This window comes from Malaclemys terrapin, chromosome 12 (genome assembly GCF_027887155.1).
Source record: "Malaclemys terrapin pileata isolate rMalTer1 chromosome 12, rMalTer1.hap1, whole genome shotgun sequence".
NCBI classification, from domain to species: domain Eukaryota; kingdom Metazoa; phylum Chordata; order Testudines; family Emydidae; genus Malaclemys; species Malaclemys terrapin.
In genome coordinates, this window is record NC_071516.1 from 40,680,961 (window position 1) to 40,705,206 (window position 24,246).

Consider the following 24,246-nt stretch of genomic DNA (forward strand, 5'->3'; position numbering starts at 1 on the left):
TGGCCTATAGAATGTGATCTTGGAGAGTTGCCTGGCAGCCTTCTGTTCATAATCCAACCTGTTCATTATGACTACAGCACCTCCTTTGTCAGCCCCTTTGATGAGAATGTCAAAGTTGTTTCTGAGGCTTTGGATGGCATTGCGTTCTGTACGGCTGAGGTTATGGGACAAGTGATGTTGTTTGTCCACAATTTCAGCCTGTGCATGTCTGCGGAAGCACTCTATGTAGTGGTCCAGTCTGTCATTTCGACCGTCAGGAGGAGTCCACGCAGAGTTCTTCTTCTTGTACTGTTGGTAGGAGGGTTCCTGTGGGTCAGTGCACTGTTCAGTGGTGGGTTGAAAATATTCCTTGAGTCGGAGATGACGAAAGTAGGCTTCCAGATCTCCACAGAACTGTATTGTGTTTGTGGGGATGGTGGGACAGAAAGAGAGTCTCCAAGATAGGACAGACTCTTCTGCTGGGCTAAGTGTGTGGTTGGAAAGATTGAGAATGTTGTTAGATGAGTTGAGGGTACCATTGTTGTAGCCCCCTGTGGCAGGTAGGTGCGGAAGTTAGGAAACAGATTAACAGAGCAAGACGGGTACCCAGAAATCGCCTACTACAGGACAGGCCCAACAAGGACAATAACAGAACACCACTGGCCATCACATACATCCCCCAGTATAAGTAAGCGGGCTGGGTAATGGGGATGGGGTGACCCTCACATGGTGGGATTCAGTTAGGTTTGGTGGGTTCAGGGCTCAGGGGATAAAGTTCAGCAGGGGGGGTTTATAGGTCTCTCCCCGTTGCATGTGCACGAGGTCTCCCCGGCTCACTCCCAGTATTGGCGGTGGCTGGTGATGTGCTCTGTGTAGATGTCCCGTGACCAATGAACAGTGTCCGAGACCATTAGGTGTCTCATGAGCCATGCGTAATGATGGCCTACCCCACAGGTCCTTAGCACGCATTCGTTACATGGGTCCCAGGCACCCAGGGCCCCAATGAGCAGGGCGTTGGTGTGCAACTCGTAGCCCTTTGTCCGCAGGGTGCTAGCCAGGGGGCGTACTTTTCGAGCTTGTGGGCTCGGGCTTCACGGAAGGCCGGGGTCCTGTACTCGAATGGAATCATTACGTCGACCAGAATGATCTTTTTTCCAACCTCATCCATGACAACGATGTCTGGGTGCAGCGGGCTGTCGGTGCTGGGGATGGTGCGGTTGACGGTGACCTCTCCCAGGTGTGGGTCGATGGCCTTAACGAGGCGGTCCCGCCGCAAAAGAATAAATGGACACAAATTGGACATCAGGAATGGTAACATACATAAGCCACAGAGGGTCCTGTGGCACCTTTGAGACTAACAGAAGTATTGGGAGCATAAGCTTTCGTGGGTAAGAACCGCACTTCTTCAGATGCAATGTCTTGCATCTGAAGAAGTGAGGTTCTTACCCACGAAAGCTTATGCTCCCAATACTTCTGTTAGTCTCAAAGGTGCCACAGGACCCTCTGTTGCTTTTTACAGATTCAGACTAGCACGGCTACCCCTCTGATACATAAGCCAGTAAGTGAACACTTCAATCTCCCTGTCATTCTATTACAGATTTAAAAGTCACTATCATTGAACAAAAAAACTTCAGAAACAGACTTCAAAAAGAAACAGCAGAACTAAAATTCATTTGCAAATTTAACACCATTAATCTGGGCTTCAATACGGACTGGGAGTGGCTGGCTCATTACAGAAGCAGCTTTTCCTCTCCTGGCATTGACAACTCCTCATCTATTATCGGGAGTGGACTGCATCCACCCTGATTAAATTGGCCCTGTCAACACTGGTTCTCCACTTGCGAAGTAACTCCCTGCTCTCCATGTGTCAGTATATAATGCCTGCATCTGTAACTTTCACTCTATGCATCCAAAGAAGTGAGGTTTTTACCCACGAAAGCTTATGCCCAAATAAATCTGTTAGTCTTTAAGGTGCCACCAGACTCCTTGTTGTTATTGTTTAACAGTGAGACTAAAATTGTGATTAATCACAATAAATTTTTTTGAGTGAACAGTGATTAGGCAACAGCCCTAGTAAAAATGAACAAATAAACAAACAAAAACACCCTGGGGAGAGAGGGGTGATTTTCAAAAGGATCACTGGCTGTTAGTTGTCCACGTGCTCTTGAAAATCCTACTAGGCATCTAAATACCTTTAAAAATCTGGCCCCCAGACACTTAGAAATCACAACCTCATTGATGTTCAACATCCATGCACCTAAGTCAGGTTTTAAAATGGAACTTAGGCTCCTACATCACTTTTCAAGATTTTACCCTATGTGTTTTGCCCAAAGTCACATGGGAAGCCAGTGGCAGAGTAAGAAATTGACTCCAGCTCTCCCAGCTCCCAGGTCAGCACCTTCCTTCTTTCCTTTACCAGAAATGTGCTGCCTTTGCATTTCATTATGTTCCCCCATGTTCTTCCCTTGCAAGAAAGGCCACATTGAGTCAATCAGTCCATGAACCATCCCTTCAGTCAGAGTAAATTCAAGAAGTGGTGACAATTTTTTGATAGCAACTTTTCCAAAATATTTTCCTCCCCTCTTGGTGTTGAAGAGACCTCAAAAGGCCCTTCCATTCCCACAATCACAGATCCAAATGGAGAGGGAGGTGCAGCATCAGAGCAGCCTATAAGGTCGCCTGCATCAGTATGAGATGGTGCGCCACAGAGGTTTTATCTTTGCATCTGGAGAATGCATTGGGACCAGCATGAAGTGCCTAAATACCTTTAAAAATCTGGCTCAGAGTCACTTTTGAAAGTGGGATTTAATCTCCTAAATCTCCAAGGTGCTTGTGAAAGTTTGATCCTTGAGGTATCTCTTCATTTCAGAGTTAACCCAGATTTTAGCCCAAAAGCCTCTACTGTCCACACACAAAACCCTGTGACCTAGGTTTGGAGATGCTTTGAATCCAGGCTAGCTATCCCAGCTAGGGGTGCGGCTTAGAGCCCTGGCTCTGCTTTAATTTGGGCTGGGATATGTCCACTTTGCAGTGAGGAGACAGGCTACTGAGACTCCTCCATGTCTTCCCCCATGGTTGTATTTTCCTGCCTTTCTTCCGACACCCTTCTTCTGCATCAAAAGTCACCTACCAGTCTATATGCACCAGTTTGGAGTTAAACCCCACAAACATCTTTTAAACCCTCTTTCTGGCATCCTGAACTATATCCAGGCCTTGCCCGGTTGGAATACGGACTGCAGACAGAACTGAGGTGCATGCGCAGCCCACAGAGCACTTGTTCACTGATTTGTTGAGATAAGAATAGAGCTGATGGAAATTTTCTGAAGAAAAAGAGGGAAACTTCCCAGCTTTCCTGGTTGGTGGATCTCAGAGCTTCCAGGGTTCAGAGCTCCAGGAAAGCTCCAACACAGAGGGCTGCCAGGGGGCTCCAAAGTGCCAGAGACAGTGATCCCAGAACCTAATTCCTGGTCAGTGCTGACTAAAACTGACATTTCTGTGAGTTTCAGGCAGTGCAAAAATGACAAGAATGTTAATTTCAGTCAGCAGCTGCCACTTGCAAGGGAGCATGTCTCCTCTCAGAGATACCATAAGTTGGTGTTTCTGAAATGAAACTTTTCCTGGAATTTTCAGTTAAAGGGAAATTTAGAAAACAATTCAGAACAAAATCACCCCCGCCCCCCCCAAAAAACAACAACTAAATTTCCCGCATATCAGAAATACTGGGTTTCAGACATCTCTAGGTAAAATCACATCTGCACAAGGGCCCAAGATAGACAGACAAGTTCTCCCATTGTACACTGCAAAACAATTCACAGAGCAGCACAGCTTAGTTCAGAACCATGTCCTGAGATCCCATAAATCCGAGTGCCTCACCCAGGTTATTACAGTGCTAGTGTGGACCTGGCTACAATACCTGACTTAAGAGTGTCTTAGCAATGTGGACACTCAACTCTGGGGTAAATTGACCTGGGTTCCCACACCTGAACCCAGGTTAACTGAGCAATGAAGACAAATCTTGTGTCTCTCTGGGCCTTACTTCCCCATCTGTGCAATGTGAATAATTCCACTGCCTTGCCCCACAGGGGTGTTGTGACGATAACTGTATAAAAGACTGTGAAGTTGTCAGCTACTAAAGTAGTTGTGGAGGTTAAACAAACATCTTAGATCACAGAGCTCATATTATCACAAATAATGCAGAATTAGCTGGTGGAACTTACTTTTGCAAGATATTACTGAAGACACTGAGTTTAGTGGGTTTCAGCAACAGGATCAGAGAGTTAGATTATGGTGTCTTTGGGGCAGAGGTTGTCTGTTTGCTCTGTGTTTGGACAGTGCTTGCCACAACGGAGCCCTGATCCATGACTGGAGCTTCTAGGTACTACAATACATGCATACATAATATGGGCAAGATTCCTGAAAAGACTTGGTGTTCCAGATGATCTGCTAAATGCGGTGCATTATCCTCACACCAGAACCAGGTGCAAGAATGCACATTGGTTCCTGGGTTTCACTGCATTTCTACTCAGCATCAGGTATGCAGCAGGGATGCATTCTCGCCCTGGCACTATTCTGCTGAGCCATCGACTGGCTTGTAGGACTTACCACTCCACATATCTGAATCAAGGTTGGTGAAGAAGTGTTTACTGACCAAAACTGTACTGACAATGCTGCCTTGTTTGTGGGGAAGTCAAAACATTTCAGCATCATCCCCCCAGATGCTGGCCACACTACGGGAATGAACACCTCATGGTAGAAGACCAAGGTCCAGAACTTCGGAGCTGGACCAGCAGAACCCTCACTCCAGGTGGGGTTGAGTACCCTGCAGAGTGTTGATGAGGTCATGTACCTACACTAAAGCAGAGTTCAAACAGATGATGCAGCAACCCAGACACCCTTTGATGAATAGGTGTTGCCTCCTTCGTGAAGTTCATGTCTTGTGTATGCTGAAAAACATCTTTGCATTGAGGCAAAGTTCAGGACCTCCTAAACATCTGCACTGCCTGGGATCTAAATTAGCTGTTACCACTCAAGACAGAAATCTTGAAGTCATTGTGAATACTTCTCTGAAAACATCCACTCACTGTGCAGCGGCAGTCAAAAAAGCTAACAGAATGTTAGAAATAATTAGAAAACGGACAGATAATAAGAAAGAAAATATCATATTGCCTCCATATAAATAATAGAATCATAGAATTTCAGGTTGGAAGGGACCTCAGGAAGTCATCTAGTCCAACTCCCTGCTCAAAGCAGGACCAAACCCCAACTAAATCATCCCAGCCAGGGCTTTGTCAAACCTGACCTTAAAAACGTCTGAGGAAGGAGATTCCACCATCTCCCTAGGTAACCCATTCCAGTGCTTCACCACCCTCCTAGTGAATTTTTTTTCCTAATATCCAACCTAAACCTCCCCCACTCCAATTAGAGACCATTACTCCTTGTTCTGTCATCTGGTACCACTGAGAACAGTCTAGATTCTTCCTCTTTGGAACCTCCTTTCAGGTAGTTGAAAGCAGCTATCTAATCCTCCCTCAATCTTCTTTTCTGCAGATTAAATAATCCCAGTTCCCTCAGCATCTCCTCATAAATCATGTGCTCCAGCCCCCTAACCATTTTTGTTGCCCTCTGCTGGACACATTCCAATTTTTCCACATCTTTCTTCTAGAGTGGGGCCCAAAACTGGATACAGTACTCCAGATGAGGCCTCACCAGTGCAGAATAGAAGGGAATGATCACATCCCTGGATCTGCTGGCAATGCTCCTACTTATACAGCCCAAAATGCTGTTAGCCTTCTTGGCAACAAGGGCACACTGTTGACTCATATCCAGCTTCTCGTCCACTGTAACCCCTAGGTCCTTTTCTGCAGAACTGCTGCCTAGACATACACTCCCTAATCTGTAGCAGTGCATGGGATTATTCTGTCCTAAGTGCAGGACTCTGCACTTGTGCTTGTTGAACCTAATCAGATTTCTTTTTGCCCAATCCTCTAATTTGTCTAGGTCCCTCTGTATCCTATCCCTACCCTCCAGCGTATCTACCACTCCTCACAGTTTAGTGTCACCAGAAAATTTGCTGAGGGTGGAATCCACACCATCCTCCAGATCATTAATGAACAAAATGAGCCCCAGGACCAATGCTTGGGGCAGTCCGCTTGATACCGGCTGCCAACTAGACATGGAGCCATTGATCATTACCTGTTGAGCCTGATGATCTAGCCAGCTTTCTATCCACCTTATAGACCACCCATCCATGCTTCTTTAACTTGCTGGCAAGAATATTGTGGGAGACTGTCAAGGCTGCTTAACCATTCTGAACTTTAGGGTATAAATGTGGGCGCCTGCATGAAAACTTCTAAGCTTAACTACCAGCTTAGATCTGGTCTGCTGCCACCACTCCCAGATGTGCTAATTCCCTTCCCTGGGTAGCCTTGAGAGACTCTTCACCAATTCCATGGTGAATACAGATCCAAACTCCTTGAATCTTAAAACAAAGAGAAATTAACCATCCTCCCTCCTACCTCCACCAAATCCTGGTCGATCAAGATCCAGCCCCCTTGGATCTAAAAACAAGGAAAAATCAATCCGGTTCATAAACGTAGGCTTTTAATTACAGAAAAAGGTAAAAATTATCTCTGTAAAATCAGAATGGAAACTAACTTTACAGGGTAATCAAACTTAAAGAGCCCAGAGGAACCCCCTCTAGCTTGAGGTTCAAAGTTACAGCAAACAGAGATAAAGACTTTAGCAAAAAGGTACATTTACAAGTTGAGAAAACAAAGATAAAAACTAACACGCCTTGCCTTGCTGTTTACTTACACGTTGGAAATATGAGAGACTTGTTCAGAAAGATTTGGAGAGCCTGGATTGATGTCTGGTCCCTCTCAGTCCCAAGAGCGAACAACCCCCAAAACAAAGAGCACAAACAAAAGCCTTCCCCGCACCAAGATTTGAAAGTATCTTGTCCCCTTATTGGTCCTTTGGGTCAGGTGTCAGCCAGGTTACCTGAGCTTCTTAACCGTTTACAGGTAAAAGGATTTTGGAGTCTCTGACCAGCAGGGATTTTATAGTACTGTACACAGGTGGGCTGTTACCCTTCCCTTTATAGTTATGACATGCCCCCCAAATCACAGATAGTGTTGGACAGCTGGTTCCACACTGGCTGTGATTTCTTCCCGGAGCTCTAGGAGAAAACAGAGTTAATAAGACACATGCACCTTTAGACATACTACGGATTATATAAAAACTAACAACATGTTCCACATTCCAAGAACAATGTTTAACCAGTTGATTCTGGGAAACTTTCCTGGGAGAGTGCATCAGCCACTTTGTTAGAAACTCCTGAAATGTGTTGTATTTCAAAATCAAAATCTTGAAGAGCTAAACTCCACCAAAGAAGTTTTTTGTTATTCTCCTTGGTGGTATGAAGCCACTGTAGTGCAGCATGGTCTGTTTGTAGTTGGAAACGCCATCCCAAACGTACGGGCGTAGCTTTTCCAGCGCGTACACAATGGCGTAGCATTCCTTTTCGTTGATTGAACAGTGGCTTTCCCTATCAGACAGTTTCTTGCTGAGACACAAAACAGGATGGAATTCTTGATCTGGTCCTTCCTGCATTAAAACTGCTCCCACGCCTCGCTCGGACGCATCTGTGGTTACTAGGAACGGTTTGTCAAAGTCTAGGGCCCTTAGCACAGGGTCAGACATGAGTGTCGCCTTAAGCTGGTTAAAGACCTTTTGACACTCATCAGTCCACTGAACTGCATTTGGCTGTTTCTTTCTGGTTAGGTCTGTCAGCGGGGCGGTGATTTGGCTGTAGTGGGGTACAAATCGCCTATAATATCCAGCCAAGCCTAAGAAGGATTGGACCAGTTTCTTTGACTTTGGAACCGGCCACTTTTGGATAGCATCCACTTTGGCCTTTACGGGATTTATAGTTCCTTGACCGACCTGGTGCCCCAGGTAAGTCACTCTGCTTTGGCCTATTTGACACTTTTTAGCCTTAACAGTTAGTCCTGCCTGCCTGATGCGCTTGAAGACTTTTCCCAGGTGCTCCAGGTGTTCTGTCCATGAATCAGAAAAAATGGCCACATCATTGAGGTAGGCAACGGCAGATTCTCCCAATCCCACTAGGAGATCATCTACAAGTCTTTGGAAGGTGGTGGGTGCATTTCGCAGCCCAAAAGGGAGTACATTAAATTCATACACCCATATCTGGGTGATGAAGGCTGACCTTCCCTTGGTGGGTTCATCTAGTGGTACTTGCCAGTACCCCTTGGTTAAGTGTAAGGTAGAGATGAATTGGGCATGTCCCAATTTCTCCAATAGCTCATCTGTGCGTGGCATTGGATAGTTGTCAGGACGAGTTACAGCATTTAGCTTACGGTAGTCCACGCAAAAGCGTATTTCCCCATCTGGTTTGGGAACTAGAACTACTGGAGATGCCCATGCACTCTAAGAGGGGTGGATTATACCCGTCTGTAGCATGTCCTGGATCTCCCTTTTTATAGCAGTTTGGGCATGAGGTGACTCCCTGTAGGGTGGGGTTCTAATTGGGTGAGCATTACCTGTGTCAATGGAGTGGTATGCCCATTCGGTCCATTCTGGGGTGGTTGGGAACATTGGCGCAAAGCTAGTGCACAGCTCCTTGATCTGCTGCTGCTGCAGACGTCCAAGGGTGGTGGAGAGGTTCACCTCTTGCACGCCACAATTACTTTTTCCTTCGTAGAAGACACCTTCAGGCCACTCCGCGTCATCTGTTTCCTGGGCTGTAAACTGGGAAACCTTTAATTCTCTGGAATAAAAGGGCTTAAGAGAATTAACATGGTATACCTTAGGCTTTATGTTGGAGGTGGGGGATGCTATGAGATAGTTAACAGCTCCTAGGCGCTCCTGGACCGTGAATGGTCCTTCCCACGACTCTTCCATTTTATGGGCCTGGAGCGCCTTTAAGACCATGACTTGGTCTCCTACTTTGAAGGACCGTTCTCTGGAATGTTTATCATACCAGGCCTTTTCTTCTTCCTGAGCATCCTTTAGGTTTTCTTTAGCAAGAGCTAAAGAGTGTCGGAGGGTGCTTTGTAGGTTGCTTACAAAGTCTAGAATGTTAGTTCCTGGAGAAGGCGTAAACCCCTCCCATTGCTGCTTCACCAACTGTAATGGCCCCTTAACCTCACGGCCATACACAAGTTCAAATGGTGAAAACCCTAAACTGGGATGTGGTACAGCCCTGTAGGCAAAAAGCAACTGCTGCAACACTAGATCCCAATCATTGGAGTGTTCATTTATGAATTTACGTATCATGGCCCCCAAAGTTCCATTAAACCTATCCACCTGGCCATTGGTTTGATGGTGGTAAGGGGTGGCAACCACGTGATTCACCCCATGAGCTTCCCACAGGTTTTTCATGGTTCCAACCAGGAAATTAGATGCCGAATCTGTAAGGATGTCGGAGGGCCAACCTACCCCAACAAAAATGTGTACTAATGCCTGGCACACACTTTTAGCTCTGGTGTTGCTTAAGGGTACTGCTTCCGGCCATCGGGTAGCAAAATCCATGAAAGTCAGTATATACTTCTTTCCTCTGGGTGTCTTTTTGGGAAAGGACCCAGACTATCCAGAGCTACTCGCTGAAATGGGACCTCAGTTATGGGTAGTAGCTGGAGTTGGGCTTTGACCTGGTCTTGGGGCTTCCCACTCTTTGGCACACCTCACAAGATCGGACATAATTAGCAACATCCTTGCCCATTCCCTCCCAGTGGAAGGACTTCCCCAACCGGTCTTTGGTTCTGTTGACCCCAGAATGGCCACTGGGATGATCATGGGCTAAGCTCAAGAGCTTTACCTGATACTTAGTCGGAACTACCAACTGTCTTTGAGGATGCCAGTCTTCCTGGTGCCCACCAGAAAGAGTCTCCTTGTATAAAAGTCCTTGTTCTACAACAAACCAGGATCGGTTAGAAGAGCTGAGAGGCAGTGGGGTGCTCCTTGCCACCGCCCAAGCTTTCTGAAGGCTGTCATCTGCTTCCTGCTCAGCCTGGAACTGTTCCCCTGATGGTGGAGACATCAGTTCCTCCTTGGACTGTGGACTTGGGCTTGGTCCCTCTGGAAGCGATGCCGGTGCTGGGGCTGTTTCCGTTGACTGTAAACCACTGTCCGCTGGTGCACTATGTGGTATTTCAGGCTCTGGCCTAGCCTCTTGGGTAGGGTTATCTGCTGCTTCTGCCAGTTCAGGCTCGCTGGTGCCCCCTGGTGTTGGAGTTGTAGACGGGTTTGCAAACGCTGAACTCAGTGCTGGCAATTGTTCTGGCACTGGTTGTGTTGCCAGTTTCTGTTCTGGGACTGGCTTTGGTTGGGTCTCTGGGATTGGATCCACTACGGCTGTTGCAGTCGTTAGCAAGGGATCCGGTTCCACCACCTTTGGCTGGGTTTCTGGTAACAGAGACGGGGCCCTGGGAGATAGCTCAAGAACAGGGATGGGGGTGAAAGCTTGCTCAGCCTGGCTGCGGGTGACCATTCTCACCCTCTTGGCTAGTTTCACATAGTTGGCCAAGTCTTCCCCCAGCAGCATGGGGATGGGATAATTGTCATAGACTGCAAAAGTCCACATTCTTGACCAGCCCTTGTACTGGACATGCAACTTGGCTGTAGGCCAGGCTACAGACTGTGAGAAGAAGGGTTGAATTGTCACTGGAGCCTCCGGATTGATTAGTTTGTGTCCACTAGGGATTGGTGGATTGTCGATACTTGTGCCGCAGTGTCCCTCCAAGCGATAACCTTCTTTCCGCCCACTCTCAAGGTTTCCCTTTGCTCCGAGGGTATGGGAGAGGCATCTGGGTCTGGGAATCTTTGGTGTGATTGTCGTGTAATGAACTGTAATCGGTTGGGGTTCTTGGGGCAATAAGCCTTTATATGTCCCAGTTCATTACATTTAAAACATCACCCTGCTAAGGTATCACTGGGGCGATGTTGGTTGGTGGAGACTGGTGTGGTGGGGTGAGGAGGCATCTGCGGTTTCCCTTGGGATGTAGGTGGGGCCTTGGGTTGTCCCCGGTGGTAAGGTTTGGTTTCGGGTTGCCCCTTCTGATATTCGCTCCAACTGCTACTAGTTTTTTTTTTCTTTTCTGCCACCTCCACCCATTTGGCTCCAATCTCCCCTGCCTCGGTTACAGTTTTGGGCTTCCCATCTAGGATGTACCTTTCTATTTCCTCAGGAACACCCTCTAAAAACTGGTCCATTTGCATTAGGAAGGGCAACTCTTCAGTAGATTTAACATTTGCTCCTGATATCCAGGCATCCCAATTTTTCCCAATGTGGTAGGCATGTTGGGTAAATGACACATCGGCTTTCCACCTTAGGGCTCTGAACCGCCGATGGGTATGCTCGCGTGTTAGCCCCATTCTGATTCTGGCCTTGTTTTTAAAAAGTTAATAACTGTTCATGTGTTCCTTAGGCATGTCAGCCGCCACCTCTGTTAAGGGCCCACTGAGCTGCGGCCTCAGCTCTACCATGTACTGTACTGGAGTGATGCTGTACCCAAGGCAGGCCCTTTCAAAATTTTCTAAGAAGGCCTCAGTATCATCGCCTGCCTTGTAGGTGAGGAATTTTCTGGGATGGGAAGTGGTACCTGGAGCGGGGTTGCTAGGATTGACTGCTATATCTGGCCTAGCCCATGCTAATTCCAGTTCCTGCTTCCTCTCTCTTTCTCTCTCCTCCATCTCTTTTTCTTTTAGTTCCATCTCTTTTTCTTTTAATTTGAGCAGTCTCTGATGTTTCCTTTCATTTTCTTCTGCTCCTAGTCTGGCCAATTCTAGTTTGTTAGCTACGTCCCTGGTAGTCATTTTCCTGTTTTCTTGTGCTGCGTCACACCCCTTCTGCAGTTAACTGAAACTGGAAAGCACTCAGCTCAGGCAACAGAGACTTTCTAACTAGCTATCCCCGAGAGATAGAAAGAAAAAAAAAAACAATTCAGCTTGTAAATTCTTTTTGCCAGCTATTTGCTCACTGCTTGACTGCTTCTCTTAACAAAGACCCATGTTAAAAAACTTAACACCTCTGCCTTCAGGCAAGGAGAGATAAGACATGCATCTACTTCAGCTCTGCTTTCCAAGCAGCTAGAAAGGAGAAAAAAAAATCTTACTGGCTTTTGGTTTAAAATGATCCCACCGCTCTGCCACCATGTCAAGGCTGCTTCCCCACTCTGAAATTTAGGGTACAAATTTAGGGGCCTGCATGAAAACTTCTAAACTTAACTACCAGCTTAGATCTGGTCTGCTGCCACCACTCCCAAATATGCTAATTCCCTTCCCTGCGTAGCCTTGAGAGAGTCTTCACCAATTCCCTGGTAAATACAGATCCAAACCCCTTGGAATTTAAAACAAGGAGAAATTAACCATCCCCCCTCCTACCTCCCACAACTCCTGGTGGATCAAGATCCAACCCCCTTGGATCTAAAAACAAGGAAAAATCAACCAGGTTCTTAAAAAGAAGGCTTTTAATTAAAGAAAAAGGTAAAAATCATCTCTGTAAAATCAGGATGGAAAATAACTTTACAGGGTAATCAAACTTAAAGAGCCCAGAGGAATCCCCTCTAGCTTTAGGTTCCAATTTACAGCGAACAGAGATAAACACTCTAGCAAAAAGGTACATTTACAAGTTGAGAAAACAAAGATAAAAGCTAACACGCCTTGCCTGGCTGTTTACTTACAAGTTGGAAATATGAGAGACTTGTTCAGAAAGATTTGGAGAGCCTGGATTGATGACTGTTCCCTCTCAGTCCCAAGAGCGAACAACCCCCAAAACAAGGAGCACAAACAAAAGCCTTCCCCCCACCAAGATTTGAAAGTATCTTGTCCCCTTATTGGTCCTTTGGGTCAGGTGTCAGCCAGGTTACCTGAGCTTCTTAACCCTTTAAAAGTAAAAGGATTTTGGAGTCTCTGACCAGGAGGGATTTTATAGTACGGTACACAGGTGGGCTGTTACCCTTCCCTTTTTAGTTATGACAGAGACCGTATCAAAAGCTTTGCTAAAGTCAAGGAATAACATGTCCACTGCTTTCCCCTCAGTCACAGAGCCAGTTATCTCGTCATAGAAGGCAATTAGGTTAGTTAAGCATGACTTGCTCTTGGTGAATCCATGCTCACTATTTCTGATCAATTTCCTCTCCTCTAAGTGCTTCAGAATTGATTCCTTGAGGACCTGCTCCATGATTTTTCCAGGGATGGAGGTGAAGCTGACTGGCCTGCAGATCCCCGGATCCTCCTTCTTCCCTTTTCTTAAATATGGGCACTACATTAGCCTTTTTACAGTCATCTGGGACCTCACCCAATCACCTTGAGTTTTCAAAGATAATGGCCAATGGCAGTTTCGGATTGGGCCCTCGCTTCTATCCACAGGACAGCTCAAGCTTGAGTTGATGAATTCCTATTTCACAAGCATTGAGAGATAGGGTTCAGGGTCCAGAGAGGTTCTTGTCTTTCATCGTTCTACAGAGACTGCATCTTCTCATCTGCATCTACCTGAAGGGATGAGTAACTTCCATGTTCTTATTTTGAAATATGGTCTTCCCCCTCCATTTGCAAAGTGTAAATGCTTTCATATCTTTGTATCCTCTGATGTCTTCACACTTTTTAATAAGGTCCCTGTGACGGGTTGGATCACAGAACCCCCCTTGGGAATTGCCAACTGATGTGCCAAGACTACTTCTGCCCTGCTTTGGGGATTGGGATAGTTGGAGATTGGTCCTGCTTTGAACACGGGGTTGGACTAGATGACCTTCTGAGGTCCCTTCCAACCCTGATATTCTATGATTCTATGATTCTATGTTTTCCCTGTCTTGTTGAGCCTGCTCCAACATAGACCCAGGGTCTGAATCAAGTGCCCAAAAGCTGCAGACTTAACTGAAAACAGCTTACAGAAGTGCACTTGTCTTTAACACTCAGATGCCCAACTCACAATGGGGTCTAAACCCAAATAAATCTGTTTTACCCTGTATAAAGCATATACAGGGTAAACTCATGAATTGTTCGCCCTCTATAACACTGATAGAGAGATATGCACAGCTGTTTGCCCCCTCTCCCCAGGTATTAACGCATACTCTGAGTTCATTAATAAGTAAAAAGTGATTTTATTAAATACAGAAAGTGGGATTTAAGAGATCCCAACAGACAGAACAAAGTGAATCACCAAGCAAAATAAAATAAAACACACAAATCTAAACCTAATACAGTAATACAACTGAATACAAATAAGATCTCACCCTTAGAGATGTTTCAATAAGCTTCTTTTCTCAGACTGGACGCTTTCCTAGTCTGGGCACAATCCTTCCCCCTGGTACAGGCCTTGTTCCAGATCAGGTGGTAGCTAGGGGATTCCTCATAATGGCTCCCCCTTTGTTTTGTTCCACCCACTTATATATCTTTTGCATAAGGCGGGAATCCTTTGCCCTCTGGGTTCCCACCCCCCTTCTCAATGGAAAAGCACTAGGTTAAAGATGGATTCAGTTCAGGTGACATGATCCCAGTCACTGTAAGACCCCAAGCCTTCATTTTTCCCAGCCTGACTCACAGGAAGGATTGCCTGCAAACAAAGCCATCCACAGTCAATTGTCTTGATTAATGGGAGTCATCAAGATTCCAAACCACCATTAATGGCCCACACTTTGCATACTTACAATAGATACAAGAGAGGTACATTTATAGAAATAGGAAGAACACAGCAGATTATAAGCTTTGTAATGATACCTTACAATAGACTATTTGCATGACCCATATTCCAGTTACATTATATTCACTCATTAGCATATTTTTATAAAATCATATAGCCTGCAATGTCACTGTCCCACTTTAGCCTTTCTCCCACTTGGTTAATTTTGTCTCCAAAGCCTTGGAGCTAACAATGCCCAATATGACTTCTATAGTTCCTTGCATTTTTTTTCTTTAAGTCTGATGAGCTTATGGGGAAAATATTTTAAACCATTATTAAATACCAGCTTACATTTTTGAGGGACACCTGTCCAAGGTTTTGCAATGTACTTGCATTGCCCCTCAATTAATCGTCCATACATCCTGCCATCTAATGAGCAGATCAGAAAATACCTGCCCTTATCTCATTCTTATAGATTGTTGCCACCTAGTGGGCATTTTACAGCATCGGTGCCCTTTTCCATCATTTAATTGCCTACAGAAATCTGTCGGTCACGGTTCAGTATAGCTGACTTCCTCTCCTTTACGCCACACGTTGGTGCCATCTAGTGTTGATTTCTCATCATGACAGCCTGCTACTATGGGAGGAGGGATAGCTTAGTGGTTTGAGCTTTGGCCTTCTTAAACCCAGGGTTATGAGTTCAATCCTTGAGGGGGCCAATTGGGGGCAAAAATCTGTCAGGGACAGTACTTAGTCCTGCGAGTGAAGGCAGGGGACTGGACTCAATGACCTTTCAAGGTCCCTTCCAGTTTAATAAGATAGGTATATCTCCATATATTATTTTATATTAATATATTTGTACCCTTTACTCTCCTCAAGTGGAGTCGTCTTCTCAGTCTAGCTGCTGCCTTCCAATTCTTGATTCTCTTGTGCCACCTGGTGGCAATTATTGGGTATAACTTCCCATTTCTCATTCCTTAACCTCTGCTACTATCCCCAGTTTTTTATAGTATAGAGGCCCTTTTCTCTTCAGTGCCCTTTCCTCAAAACTTACACACTTTTATACACATTCTCCTCTCTTTTCACTTCACTCTCTTGGTCATTTGGCAGCATGACTCCTCCTTTCTTGTCCTTCCATTTCAGCTGCTATCCATCGGTCTTTGCACTGCACCCCCACACCTGTCCCATTCCTCTTCCCTCTTGTGACCCTAGACAGCATAATTACATCTTTCCTCATTTCTTACCTACTTCTAGGTGTGCACTGTGCCTAATTAGAACCACTGGGAACAACACCACACAACAGCATGACTGCAACAGCAGATACTACAACAGGAGTTTCCCATCAATCCAGTGCATTGCTGTTAATGTGAGGTCTGTTTCCAATGGAAATGCATAGACTGGACCTACAGTGACAGAAGCCCAGTGACTATGCAAGCTGAGATTCTCAGAGATGTCTAGGGGAGTTCAGTGCTGATTTGGGATTTGGGTACCTAACTCCATTAGGCCCCTGGTGAAATCCCTTCTGCAGAGTTGATGGCCAGCTCCCCTGGCTCCAGCCAGGCCCTGATGTGCTCACAGTTACTGACACAGCACTGCCGTGTTTAACATCACAGGTGTTCTGCCCATTGCTAGGTGGTAGCCACTTCCTCTCACCATAGGTTGCCTCATTCCTAGAGGAGAGGGCCCCGTGTGAAGGAGAGCTGTCTGAGGCACCTGGGTCTGGCTGGACACCGTACACTGAGAGCTAAACCTCTCATGCCTTGTGCTTGTTGCAGTCAGTATTGGGGACATTCCCTGCCTTTGAATTGCTCAAGCAGCACAGCAGCTTCTCCCCTGCAGTGCCATGTGCTGAGTCCCTTCCTGGTGACTGTTTGACTGCCCTGGCCCTAGGAACAGCCTCAGTTCTATGTGTGTGCATCCCCTAGTGCCTTGGCAAACCCCCAGCTGAGTCAGGACTGTCCCCATTGACCTGGGCTCTGAGTCTGTTTCTTTGTGGTTGCCCAACCTGCCTGTACCCATGAGCCCAGTGAGCCTGGTGCTGGTGCTTTGCCAGAGCTGGTCACAGCCAGGTGTAGCGCAGGTATGAGCTATGAAGTTGTTCCTGGTGAAGTGTCCAGAGGTCCTCGCTGGGGCCTGGCTGTTCGCATCTGCCCTGTGGGAGTGCAATTGCAGTGGCTGGTTTGCAGGGGCGGGCATGGTGAGGTTGGCATGAGGCACCGTTTCAGGGGTCATGGATTCCCTAGGCTGATGTCCCTACCTGTTGCACCAGGAGTTCATATTTTCATTCCCCAAATGTTTATTTTTTTTAAACTTCAAAAACAGATTTTTATGGAGATAAACACTGGGTGACAATTTTTTCTCCACTCTGACCAGGGGCCTAGTTAAAAACTGCATGACGGGAACATGGTTATGGCCACCTTCCTCCCTGCTCCTTCCACTTAGACGGTCAACACTGACCTGAGCTCTGGCTGGATTCTCCATTCTGTCCTTGGGGGCATAAGAAACTATCTGATCTAGCAAACTTTATGATACTGTCACCCACGGGTCTTTGGAAGTACTAGGCTATTGGAATTGGATTATCAGATTTTATTGTCTAACACAGAGAAACAATGAGTGACAGAGGATGTACACAGGGATTTGCTTTGATATTTAGTGGTGTTAGTGCCTTATGCAACATGGCATTTTTCGGCATTTTCAGATGCTAGACACACTCCTGACCCAGAGTGAATATTTAGACAAACCAGAGAGAAATACCTATATGTATCAGTGCTGGACATGATAAATTGATAGAACTGTCCACAACCTCATATTCCTATTTGTTGTGTTACATGGACACAATGTGGGACCATAAACAATCTGCCTCAGTAACTCCGTGCAGATTATCTCCATTTGTTTTTCACATCACTGTAAAGATATTCAATGGGAGTTTTTAAACTTAATTTCAATGGGGGCTCTTTGTCTAAATCACCAAGGCAGCTTTGAAATCCTCAGCTTCATTTATTATCTAGGACTCCCTGAAATTTTTTTGTGAAAGCCACATTTACTGACTGTTTTATGCAAGGCTTCCCTGACCTCTCTGTTTCTCAGGCTGTAGATAAGGGGGTTTACCAGGGGAGTCAGGACTGTGTAGCAAAGTGAGAGCACTTTCTTTAGGGCTCTCAGTGTATCGAGTGTCGGTAGCATGTACACAATCATTATTGTTCCATAGAAAATTGTCACTACAGTGAGGTGGGAGGAACAGGTGGAAAATGCCTTTTGCCTCCCGGTGGTGGAAGAGATTCTCAGGATGGCAGTGAGGATACACATGTAGGACATCAGGGTTAGAAGAAATGGAGGCAAGGTGAATACACAGGCTAATATGAAATCCAACAATATGATCAGGCCTGTGTCTCCGCAGGACAGTTTTATCAGTGATATGGGATCACAAAAGAAATGGTCAATTTCCTTCGGGCCACAGAATGTGAACTGTGACATGAATAAAATAAAGATGGTAATAGCCAAAAAACCATTTAACCATGTGCCAGTAGCCAACTGGAGGCAAAACCTGGTATTCATAAGAGTTGAATAGTGCAGGGGTTTACATATCGCTAAATACCGATCATAAGACATCACTGCTAGCAGATAACATTCTGTACCTGCCAGAACTGCAAAGAAATACAGTTGTGTCATGCAGCCATTGACTGAGATGGTTTTGTCCCCAGTCAGGAGACTGGCAAGCATCTTGGGCAGGATGGTGGAGGTGTAGCAGATTTCCAAGCAGGACAAGTTCCCCAGGAAGAAATACATGGGGGTGTGCAGTTGCTGATCAGTTACAATTAGCGCAATGATAAGGCTGTTCCCAGCCACTGTTGTGAGGTAGATCACTAGGAAGAGCAGGAAGAGAAGAATTTGCAGGTCAGGGAGATCCCCAAATCCCAGGAGGATGAATTCCGTGAAGGCCGTTTGGTTTCCCCAGTCCATGTGTGCCATTGGTTGAGTCTAGGATAATAAATGGTGCAATCAAACTGTAAGAAAATAGAGCTGAAAGTTAATCAAGTGTTGCAAATTCATTCCATAAATATTCAAAAGCTCCTCTCCCTTTCCTGGTTACCAGATGAAATTTTAAAGCTAAATGTAGACTTCAGACAAGGTGTCAGGAATCTCAGTCTGAGAACACAACGTGAGTATCCAGGTAGACCACCCTCTCTCACATCAAATTACTGAGTACTCTAAGAACAGCCTTTTCTGTGGTACTGATAGGACAGATCCGCCCACTTCTTTACCTCCTATCATAGCCCATCTATTGACATACTGCTTAAATGATGCTTAAATGCAGAATTCCACTTCTGGCCATGGCCACAATCTTGTCATGTTTCAGTTAGAATCCAAATCAATAAATACATGAACTAAAATCTTGGACTGAGATTTTCAATTGAATCTAGTATCCTTAGATGCTGATCTTCGTTAGAATTCATGGAAATTAATCTAATAATACATCTTGGCATATTCAGCATCTTAGTGTGCTATAGGAAAGGGAATCATTATTTGCAACCTCTCACAAGTGATCAGTTTATGTTATAAATTATGAAGTGGAGTCAATCCTTTCGTAGTTCAGTTAATGACAGTGATGAGGATGACATGCTGAGGGATTTGCAATGCCTTTTCTGTTTCAGATGAGAATTCCTGATGTTAATTATGTAGCAGTAACAAAATACAGCTCTTCTGGTGGTGGATTTTAGGAAGGGGCAAAACCAGGCTTGATGTGCAACCCTAACTGTGGTGGGACCCTCTGCACGCCGTAATGATTGGAGGATGAAAATCCAGGAAACAGAAAGGCACTGGGGAGAAAAGATGGTGCCCCTGAATGCTGAAACTCTGAGCTTACTATAGACCAGAACACACCACCTCAAACCTGCCAGAACAACAAAGGCAAAACCTGCTGACTTATCTCCACTGCTACCATGATCAACACCCCACATGCCTATCACAACATGTGGTGTATCTCATCCAATACGCTAAATGTCCCAATAACAACCATGTGGGTGAAACCAGACAATCACTATGCTTTTGAATGAACTCACACAGGAAAATGATAAAAGACAAAAACACCCTATCACCTGGTGCATTGTCCTCTCCACTTTGAGGGAGGGTGGACTGGGTAATAATCTTATACTGGTCTAGCTTTTGACCAGAAGAGATGGTACTCTCTTGGGCCCTAGGCTGTGAAGCTGGGGAGAAGCCTTCATGTAACTGCAGCTGGGTGTGTCCCTGCCTGTGTAAAGGTTTGTGTGAGTGGAGGACTGGGAGTGGTCTGCAGCTTGTCACAGAAGTAGTGTAAGAGAAGAGTCCAGGTTGGTGAGACAGAGGGTTCAGGGGTACCCCAGTTCCAGGTTGCACCCCGGGGCAGGGATCCCATTACACCCAGAAACTCTGGGCTTGCCACATCAGTTATGAATGTAAAAAAAAATTACTTGAACCCTGTACCTAATTGCTTGAGCCCTGGCACCTCTTTCATTACAAATTAAGCACTGTCTATCCCAGACCTAAAGAAGAGCTCTGTGTGTCTCAAAAGCTTGTCTCTCTCACCAACAGAAGTTGGTCCAATGAAAGTTATTACCTCACCCACCTCGTCCGTCTCATATTCACAAACCACATCCATGCCCTTGTTTTGAAGGTGCTATAGAAATGCAGTTAGGAAGCTTACCTGGACATACCAAGTGTGAAGCGATGAGCTCTTATTTCTCAGGGTTTGGTGACCAGGACTCAGGTTCCTAAGCTGATGTCCTTGTCTCTCATTATTCTTCAGAATCTGGATCTTCTCAGTAAAGAGATCAGCATCCATCTGAATGGACGATCAGCTGTCTCAATCTGTCTTAAAACATGTTCTTCCCTCTCCACATACAAAGTGCAGAGGCCTCCTTGTATTTGTATCCTTCTCCTTGGCGGGCTGCATCTCCCTTCAGTCCACCTCTGAAGGGCTCAGCCTGGGGAGTTAGCGCTATGTTTTCTGTGCAGACAGTGCAAACAACTGTCCTGATGCAACCAACCTCTCACACCCAGAGGCATCGCCTTCCTCCTCCCTGCTGTATGAGATCATTGCTCTGCATGGCTGAAATGTAAGAGCCATGGATGTTACAGTTACACTCTGAGTGGAGTGCATGGTCGTGCGGAGAGTGACTCTGCTGAGTAATCTTTGCTCATGTCACTTGTCCCATTGCCTTCAGTGGCTGAATTGCATGCGTAACAATGGCTAAGATGAGTCAGGCCTTCCAGGTGGGTGTTGAAGCCTCACAGTTTAACAAACACACAGAACAATTAATATAAAGTACATTTAATATGTAGTTTGCAAATGAAAGATTTGGATGAAAGGAAATCTCTCTGTGTGTGTCTATATTTCTCTGCGTGAGCATCTTTCTAACACACACACACTCCATTTTCTTATTGAAAAGCAACATAATAATAATAATAATAATAACAATAATAAATAATTAATTATTAATAATAATCCAACAGGGAAAATACTTCACATAAGCCATCCCCTTCTAAGGCCAGAAGGCATACCTGCCAAGGCCAAAAGGGACCATTGGCTAACCACTTGTATAGCACAGTATTAGGCGCAGCAGAGGGTGGGGATGTGGAATGGGCGGCTATACTGTATAATGGGCACTAGGGGGCAGTGGTGTGTGGTGGTGGGTAGGGGAGGCTATACTGTATTATGGGAAACAATATTAATTTTGCCAGCATATGCACTGTATGCCAGTAAAATTATGGCTTTTACTGTCAGTAAAGCTTTTAACTATAGGCCAGGCATATGTGTAGATGAGGTGCTAGAGGATGCTTTTATACCAGCATAAAGTTGCTTACACTAGCATGACTTATTCCACATTGGTATAACTGCATCTTTGACTACTCCAGTAAAATACAAACTCCTAACAGAAATACCGTACAACATTTCTGTGTACAACATTCAAGTGCTGTGATATGAGTATAGGACATCAGGTGATTTAGAATTAGGGTGTGAAAAAGGAGACCAATGATTTCAAATAAGTGCTAGAGGAGAAGGCGGGCAAGGATTGAGAAGTGAGACATTTACACTGTGTAACAGAAACTAGGGGGCACCAGAGCATACTAATTCGAATGGGGGAGATGTCCTATGCAGAGTCCAATGGCCATTATGTCTCATTCTGCAATAAAATGAAGTGAATGGGCATCATACTGTAGGAGGACAAGCCATTGGAAGCTGGTTTTTAGGCCCCTAAGCCTCAAATGATGACTACATGGCAGCCAACCCAGGGCAGCCAGTCCTGAAGCAGTGACAAAGGAGATATATATTGTCAAAGATGATCACCTTAGACAGATATCCTTCATAAATTTAAACAAACATTTTTTCATCATCAGAAATATTGTCCCCTATGTTCAGATTCATTAGCTTTTTAAAATGCAGTTACTGGAAAAAGAAAAGACTTATACCGGGCACTGTTAGTAACAAGGCTTTGAAGACATACAATTATTTAAATGGCATATAAGCCAAATTAGGACCTTATCCCACAACCTGCCTAGGTAACCTGTTCCAATGCTTAACTATCCTGGGAGTTGGAAAGCTTTTCTTAATATCTAAGATAAGATCTGACCATTTGTGTAAATAAATAAATACATACAGAGAGAGTTATGATGGATTGGATCACAGAAACCCCTTTGGGAACTGCCAACTGATGTGCTATGACTACTTCTGCCCCTGCTTTCCCTCTGCCAGCCTGAGAATCCAGCACCCTGCCTTCCTGAGCCAGACACGCCCATCTGCTCCAACACAGACCCAGGGTCTGAACCAAGTGCCCAAAAGCTTAAGTCTTAACTGAAAACATCTTACAGAAGTGTTCCTGTCTTTAACACTCAGATGCCCAACTTCCAATGGAGTCCAAACCCCAAATAAATCTGTTTACCCTGTATAAAGCTTATACAGGGTAAACTCATAAATTGTCCACCCTCTATAGTGCTGATAGAGAGATATGCATAGATGTTTGCCCCCTCAGGTATTAATACATATTCTGAGTTAATTCATAAGTAAAAAGTGATTTTATTAAATACAGAAAGTAGGATTTAAGTGGCTCCAGGTAGTAACAGACAGAACAAAGTGAATTACCAAGTAAAATAAAATAAAACACTCAAGTCTATGTTTAATACAATAAGAAACTGAATACAAGATAAGATCTCACCAGTTCCAGTAAGCTTCCTTTTACAGAATAATCTCTTTCTAGTCTGGGTCCAGCAATCACTCACACCTTCTTGTAGTTACTGTCTTTTGTTCCAGTTTCTTTCAGGTATCTTTGGGGCTGGAGAGGGTCTCTCTTTAGCCATCTGAAGACAAAATGGAGGGGGTCTCCCACGGGCTTAAATAGGCTTTCTCTTGTGGGTGGAGACCCCCTCCTCTCTCCTATGCAAAGTCCAGCTCCAAGATGAAGTTCTGGAGTCACCTGGGCAAGTCTCATGTCCATGCATGACTCACAGTTTCTTATAAGGTAGCAGCCATGGGTCACATGCTACCTTGAATTTCCTCAAGTAGACTTCTTATGTGGATTGGAGCATTCCCAGATTCATTGTCCTTTAATTGTTTCTTGATTAGGTACTTAATTTCAACATTCCTTTCTCTACGAACTGACCAAATGCTCTGCTAAGGTTATTTAGAAATCGAGCCGGTACACAGCCAATATTCATAACTTCCAATACAAAATGGATTAATACATTCAGTAGATCATAACATTTACAGAGATATGTTACATGGAATAGGAGTACTTGTGGCACCTTCGGCCTGGTCTACACTACGGGTTTAGGTCGACTTTAGCAGCGTTAAACCGAATTAACTTTGGACACGTCCACACAACGAAGCCCTTTCTTTCGACTTAAAGGGTCCTTTAAACCGGTTTCTTTACACCACCTCTGACGAGGGGATTAGCGATAAAACCGGCCTTTGCGGGTCGGAATTGGGGTAGTGTGGACAGAATTCGACGTTATTGGCCTCCGGGAGCTATCCCACAGTGCTTCATTGTGACCGCTCTGGACAGCACTCTCAACTCAGATGCACTGACCAGGTAGACAGGAAAAGACCCGCGAATGTTTGAATTTCATTTCCTGTTTGCTCAGCGTGGAGAGCACAGGTGACCACGCAGAGCTCATCAGCACAGGTAACCGTGATGGAGTCCCAGGATCGCAAAAGAGCTCCAGCATGGACCGAACGGGAGGTACGAGATCTGCTCGCCATATGGGGAGATGAAGCAGTGATAGCTGAACTCCGTAGCAGTAAAAGAAATGGAAAAGTATTAGAAAAGATCTCCAAGGCCATGAAGGACCTAGGCCATAACAGGGACACACAGCAGTGCCGCGTGAAAATTAAGGAGCTAAGGCAAGCTTACTACAAAGCGAGAGAAGCAAACGGAAGGTCCGGGGCAGAGCCGCAAACTTGCCGCTACTACGCGGAGCTGCATGCGATCCTAGGGGGTGCAGCCACCACTACCCCAACCGTGTGCTATGACTCTCTCACTGGAGAAACACACAGGGAAGACGGTTCGGGGAACGAGGAAGATGAGGATGGAGGTACTGTAGGTAGCTCACAGCAGCAAGGAAGCGGAGAAACCGGTTTCCCCAACAGCCAGGAT

The 24,246-nt window shown here is 45.3% G+C and overlaps 1 protein-coding gene across 1 annotated transcript; it reads right to left on the reverse strand.

Annotated features, from left to right (window-relative positions):
* Window positions 1–17,617: 17,617 nt before the first annotated feature.
* On the reverse strand, window positions 17,618–18,586 carry LOC128846660 (olfactory receptor 6N1-like). Its single transcript, XM_054045903.1, has one exon. The coding sequence runs from the start codon at window positions 18,584–18,586 to the stop codon at window positions 17,618–17,620; it is 969 nt and encodes a 322-aa protein (XP_053901878.1).
* Window positions 18,587–24,246: the final 5,660 nt, after the last annotated feature.